Source organism: Chlamydotis macqueenii, chromosome 5 (genome assembly GCF_036417535.1).
Source record: "Chlamydotis macqueenii isolate bChlMac1 chromosome 5, bChlMac1.mat, whole genome shotgun sequence".
Lineage (NCBI taxonomy): Eukaryota > Metazoa > Chordata > Aves > Otidiformes > Otididae > Chlamydotis > Chlamydotis macqueenii.
In genome coordinates this window covers 50,972,158-50,992,173 of record NC_141560.1, presented here as the reverse complement: position 1 = coordinate 50,992,173, position 20,016 = coordinate 50,972,158, and the positions used below count along the sequence as shown (strand labels likewise).

The 20,016-nt window shown below is 47.5% G+C and overlaps 1 protein-coding gene across 2 annotated transcripts in view; it reads left to right on the top strand.

Moving 5' to 3' along the window:
• Nucleotides 1–11,396, top strand: part of TSPAN32 (tetraspanin 32) — a 28,432-nt gene extending 17,036 nt beyond the window's left edge. For both annotated transcript variants that reach the window (XM_086749197.1, XM_086749198.1), the window contains exons 5-8: nucleotides 4,633–4,734; nucleotides 6,268–6,360; nucleotides 7,919–8,002; nucleotides 10,255–11,396. In XM_086749197.1, the coding sequence (XP_086605323.1) occupies nucleotides 4,633–4,734; nucleotides 6,268–6,360; nucleotides 7,919–8,002; nucleotides 10,255–10,350 (375 nt within the window). In that variant the 3' untranslated portion in view covers nucleotides 10,351–11,396. The remainder of the gene's footprint in view (nucleotides 1–4,632; nucleotides 4,735–6,267; nucleotides 6,361–7,918; nucleotides 8,003–10,254) is intronic.
• Nucleotides 11,397–20,016: the final 8,620 nt, after the last annotated feature.

Genomic DNA, 20,016 nt, shown 5'->3' with positions numbered 1-20,016 from the left:
AGCCACAGGAGAGGAGGATCCTCCTTCTGCTTACCATGCTTGCCTTCCTCCTCTGCCACATCAAGAGCATTCCTGGTAAGCAGAAAGGAGAGAGGTGGGCTTGTCTTTGAGACAATCCTGACATCTCCTTTCACTGCGTTCTCCTTGAGCTCCAGCTCTTCAGAGAGATTTTTGGCCAACAACTGTTGCAAAGATGGCTTACTGAGTAGGATCTCAGACTGTTCTTGGTACGAGTCAGCATCAGTTTTCCAACGCACATTGAAGCAACTAGCTCAGGTTGCCTAGGCACGGATATTCACTGGTGGCGGAAGCGGCATTCACTGATGCTGCTGGCTTGCAAAGGGATCAGGAGCTGAAGGCTGACCTCCTTGTCTGAGCTTTCTGCTCCAAATCCAGTTACAGATAAAAATTATCTCTAATAAAGTAACCAAAGTAAAAAATAACAGTTTTCCTCTTGAAGAAGGTAAGACTGAAATTCACTTTAGTTTCTAATAGCCAAGGGCAGGAACACTAATGGCTTAGAGTAAATGCCTTCCTGCAGTCATAAATTGTGCTTCTTGGGGAATAAAGGATTTAGAGGAAGATAAACAATCTCAAAATTCCTTCTTTCTTTTATTTTAAGTGAAAAATGTTACCCTATTGAGTCAGCTGGAGTCAGCTGCATCAATCTCAGTGGTGATTTTCCATTTGTTGTATCCAACAATGCATCGATATCATTGCGAAATGAATGTTTCATTAAGGAATGCAGGCAGAAATGGGAAGGCAGCAATTATTTGGCTAATTTAGAGCTGGAACGTTTCACCCAGCATCTTCCAGGAAAAGAACGACTGTAAGGTGTGACCTCCCTATCACTTCACCTGGAGATTTTTCTTCAGCCAAAGCCCAGCTGATGCTTCATCATCAGCTCTCAGTGGTTTTTTTTTTACTGGCAAGCGTTGTAGGCACAGTTTCCTTCCAAGGGAGAGCTTTGTCCAGAAATACTCCTCCAGCAGTGGGTCACAGCATGTCGCTAGGCACAAGAAAATCCACTTGACCATAACGATGCTGATGTGTGGGGGAGGTGTAAGACCTTCCAAAAAGAAGCCCAGACAGACTTTCTCTTCTTCAACTTTATTGGTCCATTACGTGCTAACTACTGTCTGAGTTAAGCAACGGGGCACAGCTGTGGTTTTCTTAAAGCATGCTGTAAACAATATCAGCATAACCACTCAAACTCAAAAGGCATCCTGTTGCTTAACCATGAGATAAAGCACCCTGATTATTTTTAATATTTTTTTTTCCTCTAACACCTGGTATAAGAAATGGAAAAAGAGAGTTATTCTGAGGCAGTGGACTGAAAGCTGCCTGTCAGGTAAGTGTGCAATGGGAATCTGTTGAGGATGGCACAGAGCAGTACTGCAGTCTAGGTCTTTGCTGTGTTATGTCCCAGATCAAAGGAAAATATAGGGATGAAGTTGCATCTGCTGGGTAAAATAATGATGCAAATAAAGATAGGTCATGAAACCACCTGGTGACTTTGTCTCATGCTTTCAGGTTTCATGTTTTATGTCATTAGGCATGCATGAGTTAGCGTGCCACTTTGGGCTGGATAGATGCTGCCATGTATGACCGGTGCTTCAGAGCTCAGCTGCAGCTCTGGGTATAAACATAACCCCATCTTAGGCAGAAAAGTTGCTAAGATGATGGTTCGTTAGTCCAATCATTTTTGCTCTTCAATCTCTGCTTGTTAAACCAGTCCTCTCGTATGCTCTGTGGCATGACCTCCTGCACAGAAGAAAATAGCCAGTAATAAATACTGAGATTCAGTACTTTATACCCACCTCTGAAATACTTAAATAAGAACACTCTCTGCAGTGATCTTTGAAAACAGACTGCCACATTGCATCAAGACAGCAATTTTCCCCTCCAAAATGAAATGATCCTGGAAAAATTCAGAAAGATGAAGTGGAGGAACCTACAGTTAATTCACTCTTTAAGAAATGGTTTTGTAGTTTGATATTCCCTTACCAGGACCTGAATAGTGTATTCCGATAATAGCTGGCTATAAATGGTGGATATAATTGCTAGAGAGAAATACTGAGAATGACTAATCAACAAATTGCACTCTTAGGCTTGCCCAGACACACATTCTAAAAGGAGATTATTGCTATAAAACATTTTACACTTAATCCTTTGTGCTTTCAATTCTTGGAGGCTACTGGACAAAATGAAAAGAAAAAAATCAGTAAATAACTGAGAAGCAAGCTCAGAAACAGGCTGCAATTGAAGTCTCGAGTAGTCAGTATGTACCTGGAGAGTCCCCTCATCATCGTCACCATCACTGTAGTCAAGTTGGCTGTGAAATGGCGACTGCTTGTGGTTCCTTCCCTTGTTGTTTCCAACAGCTGGAATAATTTTCTACCATAGCTTTGTTATGGCAATCTTGTTCCTTCAGTTCTTTCCTAGTCGCTCTTTTCCTTCAAATAGCCTTAGTCTCAAGGTTTAATGTCACTGCATGGTACCTGAAGTGATAAGGAAGGTGCAACCATGCACCACTGCATCAGGCAGGACCTCTCCTGGTCAAATTGATCCTCTTGTGGTTTTATGCAGCTGGCAGGAGTTTGCCAGTCTGGCAGCTGCCAACATCTGGGCAGCTCACCTGCCCTTCTCCCAGGCTGCTTTGGGCAGCATGACCACCTGAGAAGCTGCTGAGGAGGACTTCAGCCTCAGTTGGGCCCTGAGGCTTATTATCAGGACAAAATGCTAACGAGCATCGACTTTCCTGCATGGTGAATTGGTTCTGGTGGCATGGTCAGAGCCTGCTCTACTGCTGGGAGCCTGCGGTGGTCTTTGCAAATGAAATATCACTGGGCAAAGTCTCATCTTCCCTTGATTTAAGTTTAATACAGTTGGAAAGTAAGCAGCCAAATCCAGCCCAAAACTCACTGCAGTCAAAGGAGTATTTTTGCCAGTTGCTGTGAGGCTTTAGGGAATGTGCCCAGGCAAGGAAGAGGCCTTAAAACTACCTGTCCCAGCATTTCCTGGCCTGGAGTTCAGCAGACCTTTAATATTTGACTTCTGGATGGCTTTCAACCGTTGGACACTTGCTTGAACCTAGCAACTTGAACCTAATTTATTTAGTTAGTTAGTTAGTTATAAAGTAATGGAAATGTAGGCCTTTCAGAGGGAAGCTCAGCATTCTGAGCCTAATGGTTGATGTGAAAAGGCAAAAATTGCACGTGCAGCACCATTACCTTACCATTACCAAGATCCACATGTATGTTATCACAACACAAAATAGTTTGATTCCTGCATGTTAGACTGGGGTTGAGATATTCAAAAGGTAAATAATCTCTTGGGTTAAGAAGCTGGCTGCTCTGTTCTTCTTTCCTCAGTGACACAAGGCCATAAGAGGAGGTCAAAAGATTGTTTTTCTTTCATTATTCTTAATCCAATTCTTCAGTGGAAATGGGTGCTCTTTTTATTGAATCCAATTATTTAATTACTGCAGCTGGAAAACGATTTCATGACCCACAAGAAGTTAGAAAAGCTTGGATGTTTTCCTTTTTATTGGGGTTTAAGGTTTGCTCAGGGGAAGGATGGTGCATAAGTCCGCTAGAGATCCTGTCTTACTGCTGCGCCCATCCCCCACGATGTCCTCTGGTACACAACGGTGACAAAATGGGCATCCTCCCTCCTCACCTGTGTGGGACAGCTCAGTGTCATGCTCCCTGTTATGGAGGATCTTTTACGCGGCTCAGAATATCTGTGCCCTGTCCGTCATAGCACCTCTCTCGTTAAAGCTTGCGCTTCGGACAGCCAGGCGGGGTAGAGCAATATTGCAGTGATGGCTGTAATCACCTTGAATGACCCCAGTCTCACAGACATTGGGTTTCTTTCCCCTAGAGTATTTTTCCAAGCACAGCTCCATAAGACTGAGCTAAAAAGCCTCATTGAGACATGGCTCTGCTCCTGGAGCACCCGTCCCTCCCTGCACAGCCACCTGCTCCCTCTGTCTCACCGATCAAAGTTTGTTTGTTTGTTTGTTTTCCCTCCTGAAAGCCAGGTGCTGCCTGCAGGCCTGCTCGGATCGATGCTAGTGAGGAAGGGAGGGAAAACAGAAGGAAGAAATAAGGTTTTGACTCTAGAGGCTGAAAGCAATTGTCATATTTTTTTTTCCCCTTTGAAACCTGAGCAGAAGTTGGCTGGGATCTGTCAAGCTGCAAGTTCTCACATGTTTGGTAAATATTTAGGGTCTGATTCACCACTGAATCATTCTGCTGGTGTTTTGGCTCTATTTGGAGGAACTCCTCGATCACTCGGATAACACCAGCCATCTGAGGTCCTCTCACCTTTTTATTTTAGCATCTCACAGTCATGTGTGCCTGTCCTCACAGTCGCCCATCAGGATAGGCAGACAGTGTCATCCTTGCCTGGCAGAGGGACTTGGAGATGCACTGGTGACAGGCACCCACCTTGGTGCAGGGTGGTCATACCCCAGCTCCTGCTGCTGCATGGTGGTCATTTAACAGCTGCACTGCTTGCTTTGCTATACCTGGAAGACCTTCTGGGGGGATGTGAGAGGAGCATATTTCCTTCCAGAGATGACTGTGGTCAGTGTTTTCCATGTACAGATCTCTGCTTTCATTGCAGGTGGAAGACAGCATGATGGATGTGTATGATCTTGTGTATGAGGAGGTGAGGAGGAACACCTCCAGCTTCAGGAGGCACGAGCTGACTGCCATCCATGAAGTGGTAAGTTGTCTTTCAGCGTTAGCGGAAAACCTTGCCCTGGGGTATGTTCCTGATGGTTTCAGCAGGCTTGGGCTGACACCTCTGCTCTGCCTCATGGATGCTGCAATGCCATTTTCCATCAGGAACAGGCTCCTCTAGCCTGTTGTGAAGTCTGCTCCTCCCTCCTTACTCTTCCTTTCCCAGGTTTGACCAACCAAATTATCAACAGGAGGAAAGGGCCACCTACCTGAGCACCACTTTGGTGTGAGATCTTCAAAGCTTCTGCACTGTAGCTGATACAGACGTGGTCTGTCTCAGCAGGCCCTCTGCCATGCCCTCTGTCTCTGGTACGAGAAAATGGACATGCATTTCTCTGGTGTCCCTGGTCAGGTAGAGAGAGGAAGGGAATTCTGCATTGCCCAGCAGAAGTATTTGGACTTGGTTGTTTCTGTTTACCCTTGAGCATATGGCTGAGGAGTACTGGAGGCTACATGGTCTCTTGCAATGCTGGAGGCTGCTAGCAAGCTCCCCCAAACCACCACCCAGGATGCTGTTGGTGCAGGGTTCTTCTCTGTAGCTCAGTAGGTGGGCAAGGGTGGTTGCCCAAAGCACAGGGGGACACTTGCCTTCAAAGCCACAGGAAATGTGTGAGGATGTCCCCCATGGTGAGAAACTCCTGAGTCCCCGCTGAGTAAAGGAGATGCCATCTCCTTGTGCAGCAGGGCCTGTTGGGTAGTGAGTTCGTGGCACACAGTAGGGCTGCACAGGAAGGTCGGCTCCGCTTGCCTGTTTCCAGGTTCCTCCCATGCAACTCCTTTTATCCTTCTGTGTTTTCTTAAGTCATCGTAACAAGTACTTTCCGAAGCTGCTTCTCAAAACATAGAAAAGGGCAAATGTTTCTCATTGCAACAATGGTGGTGGCCCTCTGAGCCATGAGCAGGCGTGGTGGTTCTTCCTCTGCGGGACTGGGGAGCAGCACACCCAGAGTCTCCCTTGGCAGGGAGAACCAGGCACGATACCCAGCTCCATCAGTTGCTTGTTTTAGCCACTTTAACTGATGGAGAAACAGTCCTCCTACTCTTTTTTTTTTTTTTTTTCTTTTCTTTCCCACTTCTGCTAGAGTACCAAGCTGACCAGTTCACCCTGGCTATAGGAAACCAGCTGCACCGTGGGTGTTGCTGGGACTGCCTCCCCCACCCCAGCCCATAAAAACCACTGGAAACATGAGTCTGCACATCCCTGGGTTTTCCAGAGCAGCCACTGTGAGAGCTGGTGTGATCATGGAGGGAGGGCTTGGCCCAGCCCCAGGCAACAGTTCTGGAAGAGCACAGGCCAGTTTGGGGCCAGACCCATCCACTTCCTCCAAATTTAACCACATTGCTGCAGTTGTCAGTTGCATACCTACGTGCTTTGCTCCTTGCAGCCCTGGGTGTTTAGCCCTGACCAGGGCAGCAGTGAGGATGGGTGGCCCATCACCAGTAGGTCCTGCCACAGCAGCTGGCTGTGAGGGGAGAGCCCCGACAGGTGGCTGGCAGACCTCTCCCTCTCTTCCAGTTCCTGTGCTGCGGGAAGCACTCTCCATTTGGTGACATGGCCGACATTGAGAACAAGACATGCCCATCCATCCAGGTGCGCGATGTGGGACAGGTAAGGGAGAAAGGTTTTTTTCCACCCCACAGTGGAAGAAACTTGCTAACTGTTAAAATCTCTCTGGTTTTTAAGTCTTCATGAAAATTGTGACTTTTTCATGGTTTGAGGTTGCTGTGGGTTGGGGTTTTGTTGTTTCAGTAGGGAGGCATCTCAGCTGGTGAATTAGCAGGCCTCAGACCTGCAGATGTGGTTTCCTTCGCAGCTCTAGGAAGCCTTCAAAATGCTTGTGTTTGCAGCCTGTTGCTTCACTCCAGCTTCCTCCTCATTTCCTGCCCCCGCAGAGAGCGTGAGATATCAGACATGTGCCTCAGCTCAAAAAGACCATTGGACTTTTCCAGGTGCCACTAGTTTCTGAGGCTTAAAAAGTGTCTCACTAACAGCAAATGTAGAATTCACTCTAATTCCTTTTTCCCAGGGCCTTAAATAGATATTAAAATGAGAAACTCATGAAGCAGGATGATGATGCCCAGCAGTAGTCTTATCAAGTACACTTCATTCCTGCTCTTTGCAGTATCTCAGTGAGGCTGATGGATAAGCCACCAGCATTAGACTGCCTCTGTGTTGAAGCCACAACGTAGGCTTCATATTCTCTCAACAAATCCACTCTATGATTATTTTTCTTCCACGGGAGCAGCCGAATCAGCTGAAGTAGCTAAAGCTGCCAGCATCAATACACATGTTGTCCCTAGGAAAAACAAAACCGTGTTGCTACAGCTATACAAAAACATTGTTGTTAGGCGAAGACGTCAAGTGCTAACAGGACGCCATGATGCGCAGGCACATGTCTGCCCAAGGGGCAGTGTTTCAAAGCGCTGCCTTCGGGAATGTTGCATCTCGACACAGAGTCAAACTTGGCTCAAAGGGCAGGAAGGGAGGGCAGAGCAAAACCGGGCACTGTAGGGTTGGCTCTGTTCCACCCCATTAATGATCTGTGTTTCCTCGGGAGGTGGGTGGGAGGATGCATTTTGCAATGTGGGGAACCGCAGTTTGGTAGCTGCCGTGCATTTGCTCTCTGGCTTTGAGCACTCTTACCTCACTCTGTGAATCACTTCATCAAGGGCATGCTCTTGCATTTTTGAAATGGCTCTCTTGGCTAACACCTCCTGGATTTCCATGGGGCTGCTGGCATGCTTGAGGCTAATGTACATTAATGCTTGCGACGCCTTGCAAAACTAAGCTGTTCGTTAATGCCTTTGGGGAGCACGTTTAGCTTACAGTGTGCTACACTTTTCCATCTTTTCACTTCCCTCTTTCCATTTTCCAGTGGGTGGAAAGACAAAAAGCTTCTGCGTGACCACACTTACCTGTGCGCACACGTGTCCCCCACAGTGCAAAACGCACCATACCAGGAAAATCATAGGTGTATTGTAGTGATGGAGAACAGACTGCAGGTGTTTTTCTTCCCAAGTTGCATCAAGTGGCAGGAAAAAAAAAGGAGCTGTGCGACGCTGCATCGCCCTCTTGTCTCCCTTTCTATCTGGAGTCGTGACAAGCGCTGTTGAGGGGGTGAAGTCCCCCATCGAGGTGCTGCAAGGGATGTCTCTCTCCTCCCCAGGACTGCCTACAAGAGATCCAGGACTTCTTGAGGAAACACATGGGCTTTGCCTCCACGCTCCTGGGCATCACCATTGGCTTCACGGTAGCTATGTCTATTCCTTCGCATTTTGGTCCCGAGAGGCAGGCTCCAGTGGGGAAAGCATATCCTAAATTAGCCCCAGAAGCTAGGATTTTGGGTGATTTTGGAGACCAACAGCAGAGAAGCAAGTGACTGTACTCCACCATGGAAATTAAGAAAGGGCCAAGACCTGTCTTGGCCAGGCTGATGGATGGAGGAGTTTTCCTGCAGGAACAGGCTTGCTGCATGTTTTTTTCTGCCCAAACCAGGGATGGCAGCTCAGAGTGGGGGGCAGTGGGAGTGGGCTGCAGCAGTGTTTGCATTTCATCTACCTGGGCTTGCCTGCACGCCACCTTCTGCCAGCGAGAGGCCATTGTCACCCAGCGCAGGGCTTGCGGATTGGGTAGGAAGGCGGTAGCAATTGTGGAATAGGAGATGCAGTAAAAGCTCCATGTTTTAGGAAATTCACTGCCTCTCCTTGTCCGGTGCTTACTGGCTGCCTCCCAGCTTGGTCTGGGAAGTTGCTTTGTGCAGCTGGAGCTGGAAGGTCCTGAAAGCTACTGAGCACCAGCAGTGGAGCTGGAGAGCTGCACGGAAAGGGAAGGTCTCATCCTCTTAATGACCGTTGACAAACCTGGTAAGGTGCTCTCAGGCAGTGGGTGGGTGAAACACAGGCTCTTAAGGAGCAGAGTGTGTTGCCTGGGCTCCTTTGTGCCATCTTTGAGGCAATATCTTGCAGAGGAGGGGTAGGATCATCTTCAGAGGATAGGACAGCTTGGGTAGAAAGAGTCTGTACTGAATTTGTGAGTCTCAGTTAGGAGAGGACAAAAGAAAAAAGGAAATGCTGCAAGAGTTGTGTGTCCTTCAGCAGTGAGGGGGCTCGGTGGCTGCATGGGGATGGTCCCTCTGGAGCTGGAGAGCACCACTAATTAAAACAAGCCTGGTTGCATGCCCACCTGCTGCTTGGCAGAGGTCTGTCGCTGTAATTACCTCTACATGAGGGCCCTGCGTGTGTGTTGAAGCATGCCAGAAAAGAGTACACGCCAGGAGATACGTTTCTTCACCATGAGGGGAGGTTTGATCTGCTGTGATATCTACATACTGCTCCTCAGCTGGGGGGACCTTTCCTGACTTAATGTGTCTTTGGAGATTGTTTTACTACTTGTGTCCACCTTGGCACAACCATGGGTTAGAAGACTCTTTTCTCCATCTAAATAAAACCCAGAGGAACAAACACTTTTGCATTTTATATTGCTAGTAGTAAATTAGGAAAACCATCAGGCATTGCTATGGAGCTACAAATGTAAAGTCATGTGTGAATATCTTCTCAGGTATTGGAGGAATTTCACTGCAACTATATTCAGACAAAAGCGGGAGTGTTTTTATTTTATATATATATATATATATCTGTTCTTTTCACAGCTTGGTGCTGTGGCCAGATAAGGCGGCTGCCTTTGAAGCGCGTGCTAGAGGAAATCTCGCTGCATAGCTGACTATTGTGATGGCAGGATGCTAAGGAAGCACGCAATGAGGGCTATAGCTGCTCTGATGTCATTGTCCCTTGGCCAACAATGCTCACATATCCCCACATCAAGCCGCAAGCGAAGGTGCTTGCACGTTAAGGCAGACTTTTAGGAAAGAGCTTGTTGTTACAGCCCTTCTTATCCTTCCCACAGCAGCCTTAGCTTTGATACGTTGCCTGTGTGAATTCTGGTGAGGGATGTACCAGGCAGAATATCACAATGCAGAGGAAGCATACTGTCCTCTGTCTTCACAGAAGTGCACGTGCATGGGGTGGAGTTTGGGTTTTGTTAGGGGTTTTTTTTGTTTTGTTGGGGCTTTTACTCCAAACAATACATGGGGTTTAGGTTTTTTTCTCCTTATATTATCTTTACAAAAGGCTATTATTATGAAAGAGACATGTTTGTTTCCATAGAAGAATGTTTTGTGGCAGGAATTTGAAATCTGAATTTCCTGGTTTCGTCTCATTTCGTGGTATTTTTAGGACCGTGTTTGAGCCATACTGTGCTAATTCCAATCAGATGCTTTAACCATGTGTTGAGTGTTGTTTTTTTTTTCCCCTCCCATGTTTGAAATGGTGTTCACCGTTTTGCTGGAAAACAGCTCTCTTAAGAAAAATGTGACATCCTGATACATAAATTCAGAAGTGTCAAGTGGACTAACAGGAAACATTTATGATTGATTATTTACACAGATGGAGTATCATAATCAGTTCAACATTTAATTGTGTGCCCATCTCACTTATTTCCTTCTAGGTTTACGGGATGATCTTGACTTCATTTCTCTGGTTCTCCATCCACTTCAGCAGCAACCTGAACCGGAAAGGCAAATACATCCTACGAGAGAGGTAGAAACCCGCTGCCCGGGCATCCCTACCAGGTAGAGCCAGCTCTTGGCGCAGGAAAATGTCTGAAGTCACCCACAAAATCCCCTGGGAAGGCCTCGCATGGGATCAGGCGGTGGGATGTGCATCACGCATTTCCCCTTCCTGCACTACTAGCCGTCGTATGCTTCCAAGCTGGTCAGAGTGAGTCATGCTCTGAGGAGGAGCAGTCCCTCACCTTTGCTGAAAATGGACAAGGACTGAGACTCACACCTGGGCTCAGAGATGCAGGTCGCCTCGCCAGCCGACATACGGGCTGTAGCTCCACAAGCAGGACACAAACAGCCCCTGAGGACAAAAATGGGGAGAAAAGCCCAGCAAAAATCACAGCATTAAAGTAAATGCCTCTTGTGCTGTCATCTGAGCAGTTTTCTGTGACCCCAGAGATGCAATGTTTCTAGGAAGATGGCTTTGGACTGCAGCTCAGGACCAAACTTATGCTATCAGTGCATACCTGGACACAAAGTGTGTCATCACTGATGGGAAATGTGCTCTCCTAGTCTGGACGCTTGTAGTGATTGACTTTGGGCACATTTCTCATCATGCTGAGCATGTACGCATCCAACCACTGTCGACTGTTTTTTTTCCTTGTTTCCAAATATTGCCAGATTTACAGAGCTTTTGATAGAGATCAGAAAAAAAAATCAGAAAGCAGTGCATGAGCCTTGAAACAAATGACCAGCATAAGGACCTACCCCTCTGTCATTCCTCCTTGCTGATGTGATTTTTTAATTCTTAGGATTTAGTCAGCCTCCTAGAGCTTGATGGCACACTGATTTCATGGGGGCTTGTTCAACTTCCAGCCCTGGCTCTGTTTGTCTAGCTTCACTAACCCACCGCGCTGCTGTGCAATACAAAAGGACTTTGATATTACACACACACGCAGGACTGAAGTTTAAATCTGTAAGAGAACAGGACTGATCTCCAGCCAGATCAAACAATACAATGTCCAACTCCATGTCCTCTTTACATCACCTTGTCAGTAATAAACAGAAATTTTAAAAGCCTCAATCAGCTGAAGAACTCTGCTGTCAGTCTAGCTCAAAAAATGGCTCCCCGGCGTGCTTTGCCCTCATTGCAAGGAGGCAGAGCTGCTTCTAAGCTGAAACCCATCATAGCAATAGATTTAGTGCCTACTGGAAAACCTGCTGTAAACTGTATGGCTGTGTGATGAAATGTCTGTTGAACCCAACGACAGCTTTCACCCCTCTCCTTCGTTGTGGCATTTAGCCTCGACAAGCAGTAAGTAGCAATTCTTCATTGAGATAAAGGTGGAAACCCCTGTGCTGATGTATGTTCAGGACAGGTCCTGGCCCTCAGGCAGGGGCTGCTACACATATGAGAACAGCAGTACAGCCTGCAGCACCTGGTTGGCATTTTGACATGGCTGCCAATACCTTGCATTGGAGACAATTGCGTTGGGCGGAAGGGCTATCACTCCTCATCTTGCTTCCTTGGAACCAGTGCAGCTTCACCGTTGACTTCACTGGAAGCAGGATCAGGTTCAAACTGCTCAAGCTACCTCCTGGCAGTCACCAACATGCCTCAGCCTAGCAAGGATTTAGTGGTGATATGTACTTGTCCAACATACCTGCTTTCTAGCAGTGGGGAAGAATTCACTTATATGTGTATACATACCATTAAATATATCGCTCTCTGGAGAGAGACAATCTCCCTTGTGAGCTCCAGCTGCTGTTGTCCAGGCCACTGCTATTGTTATTCCTCAGGCCAGCTGGCAGTTCATGTGACTCATGGTTGCCTCAATAAAGATGAATTTCTTGCAAAAGGCTATCATTCCTTCTCTTTCACTGCCCTGCATGAGACTGCCTGCGTTGCTCAGGGCGTTGTGTCATAGGGAGCCCTCAGTAATTCTTTTGGTGCTGGGAAGAGATATTCCCTGGGCAGCTGGTGCTTGCCTGTCCCAGCAGCATGCCTTAGCACCCAAGAGGGAAAGGATGGTGTTGGTCCTTTAGAGGAAGAGGAGTCACTCATCAGCCTCATCCTACCCTCAGCCAGCTCCTCACGAGGAGTAATACAAGCAGGGGCAGGAAAAAAAAAAAGCTAAAGGACACATTTAAGCAATAAAGACCAGAGTATTTATATGGAAGAAATCTCTCCAGTTTCACTTTTTTTAAACACTAGGTAGTCAGGTCTTGCCTGCCACTCTGTGTTGGCAGGGCAACTGATGATGTTCTGCTGTATCAAAAAGCACTGGCAATCGAGCAAATTGGTGGTGTCTCTGTTCATCGATGTGGGCTACCTGCTTAAAGCCTCATCAACAAGACAAGATCTCTGTTAAAGCTTCACCACCAGGACTGCCAAAGCTTTAGGTGCTCCTCCTTCCTGGGTTCATTTTTAGCGTGAAAGGATTATTACGGACAGGAGTAGCGTATAGATGATAAAGAAACCTGAAAGGCTATCGTATCCCCCTGCCCCAGCTCTTCAGTGATCACTAAAACGTCATCAGAAGAAGCGGGCACCTTTCCAGCACTGGACATATAGTAGCACGTAGCTGCTGTCTTCATACCTCTGTAATGATTTCTGCTGCTTGTGGCAGGGGTGAGAACATGACCTGCACCAAAACATCTCACAAGGGGATGATGCACCTGGAGAGTCATCGTTTCTTCTTCCCAATAAGCAGCAGACTAGAAGCCTGCAATTTCTTGTTCCAGGGAGCTGGAAGTTCCCTTTCTTCCTCTGGTAGCCAACCGTGGGTTTAGGTATTTTTTTAGGTGCAAAATAGTCCAACAAACTATAATTTAAGAAAAACCAAACCTTCTTCTGTGTGTATGCTGGAGCTCCCCTGCAAGGAGCAGCTTCTTTAATGAGTGGATGGCAAAGCAGAACCATAAATTCCAGCGCAGGAGAGCTGCTACCTTCAGCTTCTCGATTTTTAGAAACCTGCAGAAAAATGCAGCTTCACCATTTTGTTTGCAGTCGTAGAAGTGGCAGCACCCAGGGGTGGCTGGATGGAAGCTGCGAGGTGGGCAGGTGTCCAGTGGGCTGCTTTACACCTGTGCCAACAAAAAAAATCCCAGTCCTGCAGTCAGTGTTCTTGCGCTTGCCAGTCCCTAATTTGCTGCTCATGATGGGCAAATCACAGCTCTTGTGCAACCAGAGCAAAATCCTAGGAACCTGTTTGTAAGCACTGCTGAGATTTTCCCGGTGTTGAGAAGAGTGAGAGCGAGATTTTGTCAGGATAAGAGCACGGAGCTGAGCAGTGGGGATGCAAAGCGAGCAGCCAGGCTAGGAAACACCTGAGACCTGCTGGCTGTCCTAGGGCTTGTGCAAGCGGAAGCTGGTTGTTATAAGGACGTCAACACTCAAGCTGTGGTAGGAAGTAAATCCCTATTGATGTAGGCATAGGCCAGAGAAAAAAAAATAAAGAGAGACCAAAGGTGCAAAGTTAAATATTTAATTGTGAATTGGCTCCAATTAATTGTCAATTAAACTCCAGCAATTATCAGTTAGTTCCGCTAAGGTTGTCTGGGCAATCGCAGTTTGGCCGCTCTACGGATATGCACTAGCTTGTGCTTATGCGTTACCCTTTTATTTTAGACAAGCCTCCAGCTCCATCTGAAGACACAGGAAGAGGAACCAACTCAAGGCCAGACGACCAGCTGCAGGGCTGGGGATCATCACCCCACGGCAGCGGCAAAAAGCCTTTTGTGCTGCTCTCTGGCCTTCGTTGCCCATTGTCACGGTCCACTCAGGACTCTTTTACTGCGATCTCCAAGTGCAAAATCACGGCTAACACGCCAAAAGGGTTGGTTTCAATCAAACTGTACAAACTTTATTATTTTTCCCATAATGCGGCATGCAATAGATAAAAGGGAGTGGAAAGGAAAGGTAAGGAAAAATAGGAAAGAGGATAACAGCTACCAGCGTGAGTCCAAGGTGTCCCTATGGTCCCAGATCCAGGCAGCGTCCCACTGATCTTCACGATCGATGTTGATGTTGCTCCTTGGTGGGGAGAATTCGCTCAGGGGTCTCATTGTTAGCGGTTGACCTTTTATGCTCAGTAACAAACCTTGCTCCTCCTTTGCTTCGGGGATCTCCGCCTTTCTCGGAACTCATTATCGTGAGCAAAGTTCTGAGATGGCCGTTGCGCTCCATCTTCCTCGATAGCAGCTCTGCGGTTATCTTAGCAGCTCAGGTCCTTCCCTGATAATGGAGAACAGGCAGTACACTCAGTACCCGCTCCAGCAGTGCTATGCCTTATTCAGTCCCCGTTCCAGGAGTGTAACGCCTCTTGCTTCCACAGAAACCGTGCTCCACCCGTGGGAGCAGCAACTGAGGCTCACAGCAACTCATCCGTGGAAACTGCATTCCACTCACGGGAACAGCAAATACATCTCAGGCAGACTGCTCGCAGCAACTGATGTCAAGCTGTGAGCCTAACTTTAGGCTCCATCAAATCCATAGTCCAACCTGGAGGTGCCGTGTCCCTGATGTGCCGTGTCCTTGATGAGCCATGTCCTTCATGACAAGGTTGAGACAATGCTGATCTTCTGACCAACTCTTGCACCCATGCACCGCTCAGGTCCTGCTCTGCCAACGTGAGCTTTAATTTCCCCCAAGGCTTTATGTGGGGCTCACCGCATGGGCAGCCTCACCACAGCTTGCTTTGGAGCTTCCCCAGCCCCTGCTCTGAGGGCAACAGACGTCACTTTTTTTGATGCATTTCTCACGCAGAACTGCAGGTGAGCAGGGCGCAGCTTTGCACAGCAGCCAAAGATGCTCAGGGCTTCTGCATAAGCGGGTTTTCCAGTACTCAGAAAAAACCTGAGGAGCTCAGAGCACTTGTGAAAAGCACAGGTTAAGTAAGCAATTTACTGACTCTCTAGAGGGATTGGGTGGTGAGGAGAGTAGGAATCTTTCAGCCTCGTGGTGTGCTGGCTCGGCTCCAAAACGTTTTGCTGCTTCCTGCCCTGTTGACTGTGTGTCTGCCCGTTCCCACCGCCGTCAAAACACAACTTCCTCATGCAACAGCTCTGCAGCTCTGATTCCTGCCGGCAGCCAGCTCCTAAACGAGATACTGCTAAGCAAGTCCTTCCGAAGCCTTATAAGTTGGCAAATCTGGGTGAACTTCCGCAGCACTGGGGTGGCGAGGAAGCCATCTCCTCCCAAGGCAAAGCTGCATTTTCGAGCTGCAGACATACAAAATATTTTTTTTTTAGAAAGAGTTTATAGACATATTTTTTTTGCTTAACCACATTCAGAAGCAAAGCATTTGCAAGAGCAGCTGGCTATAATTCTCCTCTAGAAATGCAGCCAGAGGTGGTAAGGTGCTAGAGGCTGCACGCAGCAGCATGGCTGAAGGTGAGTAAGGTCAGAAGCTGCTTTGAATACATGGTCAGATCCATACCCTCCATGCTTCACATGAAGTTTCACTGCAGTTCTCTCTTTTAGTAAAATGCTATATTGGGATGAAAAGGGATTTTTTTTTTCTTAACTGTGTAGTTCCTCTTCTGGGAGGCTGAGAAACCAGCAGCGAGCATCAGCCCTGAACACTGGGAGAAGTAGCAGCAGGTGGGACTGTGGGGGAGAGTGCGGGAGCGAGGAGGGGAAACCCCGGAGCAGCCGCAGAGACTGTTTTGGAAAAACACACGTAGTGCCAAACCCATGACTGGTTGCAGGCCTGCAAGTAAGGCTGCTCCGCTCCGTGCCATGCCATCCCCCTCGCCCCCAGCACAAATCCAGGGCTATCTATAGTCACCTGGTTTTTGGCGGTCCGTCAAACAAATAAATACCTGGAGGCAATTTGCATATCTACCTCTGGCCAGGAGAGTCATGAGGAAAAAAAAACATCTCTTTATCTAGAAGAGACACAGGACGGTGGCTCAGCTTCTGTGGAATTGGCACATCTTGGAGGAAATACCTTCGGCCAAGCCCGGAGGTGCCCACCCACAGCTAATACTCTTCTGTCTACCAGATGCTATTCCCTAAGATGCCAGTAAGAAAAAAGGAAAGCTCCTTCCCAGCATTTTTGCCAAGAAGATGCAGATCCCTGCATGGCACAGCCGGCTAGCCGGGTCGTTTATGTTCTCCCAAGGCAAAATCCCCCCTCTCTCCTCTCAGCATCACTAAGTGCTATTGTTTAACCGCTGTGCGCACCAGCTTGCTCGCGGACGTGCTCGCTTTCTTCTCAGCCCTGTTACATCAGCAACAAGCTATTCCAGTCTTTATTCACCTACTAATGAATTATACATTGATTATACAATAGAAGCTCTCTGCATCGATGGGCTGGGCTCTTGCTCTCCCACATGGCATCTCGCAAAGCGCAGCTCAGCCCAGCTGCAGCTCGGCCCTCTCTGACGCCCTGAGAAACACGAACATTCACTTTGTGGGCTAGCAAGCAGCAGAGCCTGAGCAGAGAAGAGGCGAGCATCTGGGCTGGATGGAGAAACCCGCTTGAATGTGCACTCTCTCTGTCATAACTCCTATGGGAGCCAATGCTGTCCTTCCCCATCACCCCCCGCCTTTCCTCCTCCTCCTTATATAACCTGACCCATCACCATAGATACGCTGATATAAATATTTAAAGATGGCAGAGAGACAGACCACGCAGACGGGAAACATTTGAGTTTATTAGAAACAGAAACTTCAGGCGCAGCTACAGGTCTCCGCTTGCCGCAACCCCCCCACCAAAGGCTGCAAGGCAAACGTGACCCCCCGCCCCGGGCTATCACAACACTTTGGCTGAATTTGCACAGCCGGGCACAGGGATCTTCATATGAGCCAGCCGCTCCCACTGAAGCACAGCAAAGATACTCTGTAGATGTCCCCTTAGAGACACCTTTTTTCTACTCAAAATGAAGGCATTGGCTGGCTCCCAGGGTGCCTCCTCTCCTCAGGCAATGGAGCTTCATCTTCCTGCTGCCGTAGGCCACTCCATGCCCTGCAGCTTGCCCTTGCTTGGTCCCTACCTTGCAAAACAGTATTGTGGGGTGTTGACTGCCTAGGAAGTTATTCTTAGGTGCTCTGGAACTATTAGCCTCCAGCAGAATGAATTTCTGAGCTGCTTCTCATGCATCCCCAAAATGTCCTATTTACAGATTTTCGGTGATGCTGCTGTTGGTTTGGGTCACTTTTACACCACCACAGGAAAATTGGAAATCCAGACTATTTCTGTCATATTTTCCACAGAAAATAAGACACAGTGGTTAAAAGCTAACTAGGACATCACCCATGAAATGATGTATGTTTTATTCCCACGGTTTGTCCATCATTTTTGTGCTGGGTATGAGAAGGGCAGGGGGGCTGCCATGCAAACCCAAGCCACGCAGCCAAAGTACCACATCAGTGGCTGTCCTGCGGTCCCCGGTGGATGAGGGACTCCTGCTGCTCTTCCAAATCTCCTGGAGACTCTGGGTGTTAGGTGTTTAGGGCCTGCCTTGGCGCTAATCGTTTCACACCCTGGTTGCCAGCTCTCCAGGCACGTGTACAAGGTGGGGAGGATGCAGGTTTGTCATCTCCCCTCATCCCTTTCCAGCACTTTTTATAAAACTGAAGGGGGTTTTTTTTGAGGGGGAACTGCTGGAAGGCTGGCGGACATCTCCCTAGGAGAAGCAGGCTGGAGGTCCTGGGGACTGGGGTTGCCCAGTCTTGGGGGTGAGGGAATGCAGATGAAAACCAGGCCTGGGTGGGAGGCAGCTCAAGCCACATCTGCTCTAACGGACCCTGGTAAATGGTACCCAGAGATGTCAGCTATGCTAAATCCCGCAAGCATGACACTGACTTTTATAAACAGATTTGCAAAAAAAAACCCGACAAACCAACAACCCAAGCCCAGTAGACAGAGGAAAAACACTGCAAGCACCTCCGCTCTCTGCTGCTTCACTCTACTTGCAAACCCAGTTGTGGAATCAAATTCAAATGGCTGCTCGGGGGTGGGGGGAGTTTTTTATTTGAGATCTTGGGGCTTTTAAAATTTTTTTAAATTATTTTTAAGAGTTTACTTTTTCTTTCAGTGATGCAAGGCTTGGGAGGTAAGTATCTTCTTCACAGACTTGCCTGCAGCTGGCTGCTCTGCGAACGGGTACGCATGAGCACTGGCGCATGGCTGAGCGCTCAAACCAAGCCCATCCTCCTAAAGAGGGAAGTCATCAGCCCTATTCATAGAACTTACACTCGATACTGGCATGTGACACCGATGCAATGAGCTGAATTAGTGCAAATTAGTTTTACTTATTTATACAGCAGCATTTTCTAAAGAGCTGATAAAGCCACTGGGAGTCCTTGAAATGCAGTTCTGGTACTTTACGGACTATACAGCAAGTAGTACAGCATGACAAATGAATATGCAACATCTGAAATCACACGTAGTCTTGGGAAACAGTATACGTTATCTCGACCCTGTGGCATGGTGGTGGGTATTTTTTCTTCCTGTTCATTAAAGTCAAAGCTTTCACATGTACTCAGCTGAGCTGCTTTAAAAAAAAATAAAAATATTTGGACAAAGCTTGAAAACCTTTCCCACTTCCAAGTTTTGGAGAAGACTTTGTTGGTACAGCCATGTGGTTGCGAACCTGTTGCAAGAAAATTAAAAATGTAAAATTTAGATTAATAGCCAAGTTAACTACTGCTTTACATACCCTTTCTATAGCCCTATCCTTAATGGTTTGAAGCCAGAATAATGTTAGTTAAAGATTCATAATTTAAACAATGTGCCTTTTTCTGACATGTCTAAAAGCAAGAAGCATAAAATGATAAAATGGTAGCTCCATCAACAACCCATGGAGAACTGCTTAGGTTTGCCAAACTACTGAAGAAACTAGGGGAAAGATAATTCCAGCATGGGTTACCATATGCAAGGGTTACCACAAGCACCGACTCATGGACCCTCTCCCCAAATCGTACCACCGACTCGAAAGAAGCAGGGGGAGGAACAGGGCTGAGCACATGCAATAATTTACATGCTAGGTGAAGAGACTCTGACCAACCATTTCATAAAATAGCGATGCATATGGATTAGAAAGTTGAATATCTTAATGTTTTCTGTATAAATAAAAGACAATTTTGAGCTTTAAGGTGTGCTGTCTTGGGACAGGCACCCATACCTGCGCATGTACATCCGTCCGGGTGACGGACGCAAGTTTTGGGACAACAAACCCAGTTTAGGCCCAGTAGGCTTTAGCCTGTAACTGGGAGCTTCTCGATGCAGGAGATGGTGGGGCTGTGCCCCTCCTCCCCCTGCCAGAGCCAAATCTGCAACTGAGCCCTGGGCAGCACATGCTCCAGCACAGCCTGAAGGAAGGTCCCAGACATGGAACTGAAAAGGTTTACGTCTTATTTTCCATTTTTTTTTCACTTCCTAGCATAAGAGAAAAAAAAAAAAGAGCAGAAAGGGAGAAAAGAAAAGCAACAGTGACAAAAAAAAAAAAAAAAACCAACCAAAAAAAACCCATCCTGAGCTTCCTAGAAGCAGTTTCAATGCTAACTTTGTGGCAGTGATTGCAGCTGGGGCTGACTGCTCTCCAGTGCACAGAAGTTGATTTGAGAGTCATTTTTCTCTTCGTAGCTGGCAGGGCTGCTGCTGCTGAAGGCCTTGTCGGTTTGCAGCTGGTTCCTTTCGCTGCCTCGCACAGACTCTGCAAGTGGCACCTCTGAGAGTTTTTCTGGAAACAGTCAC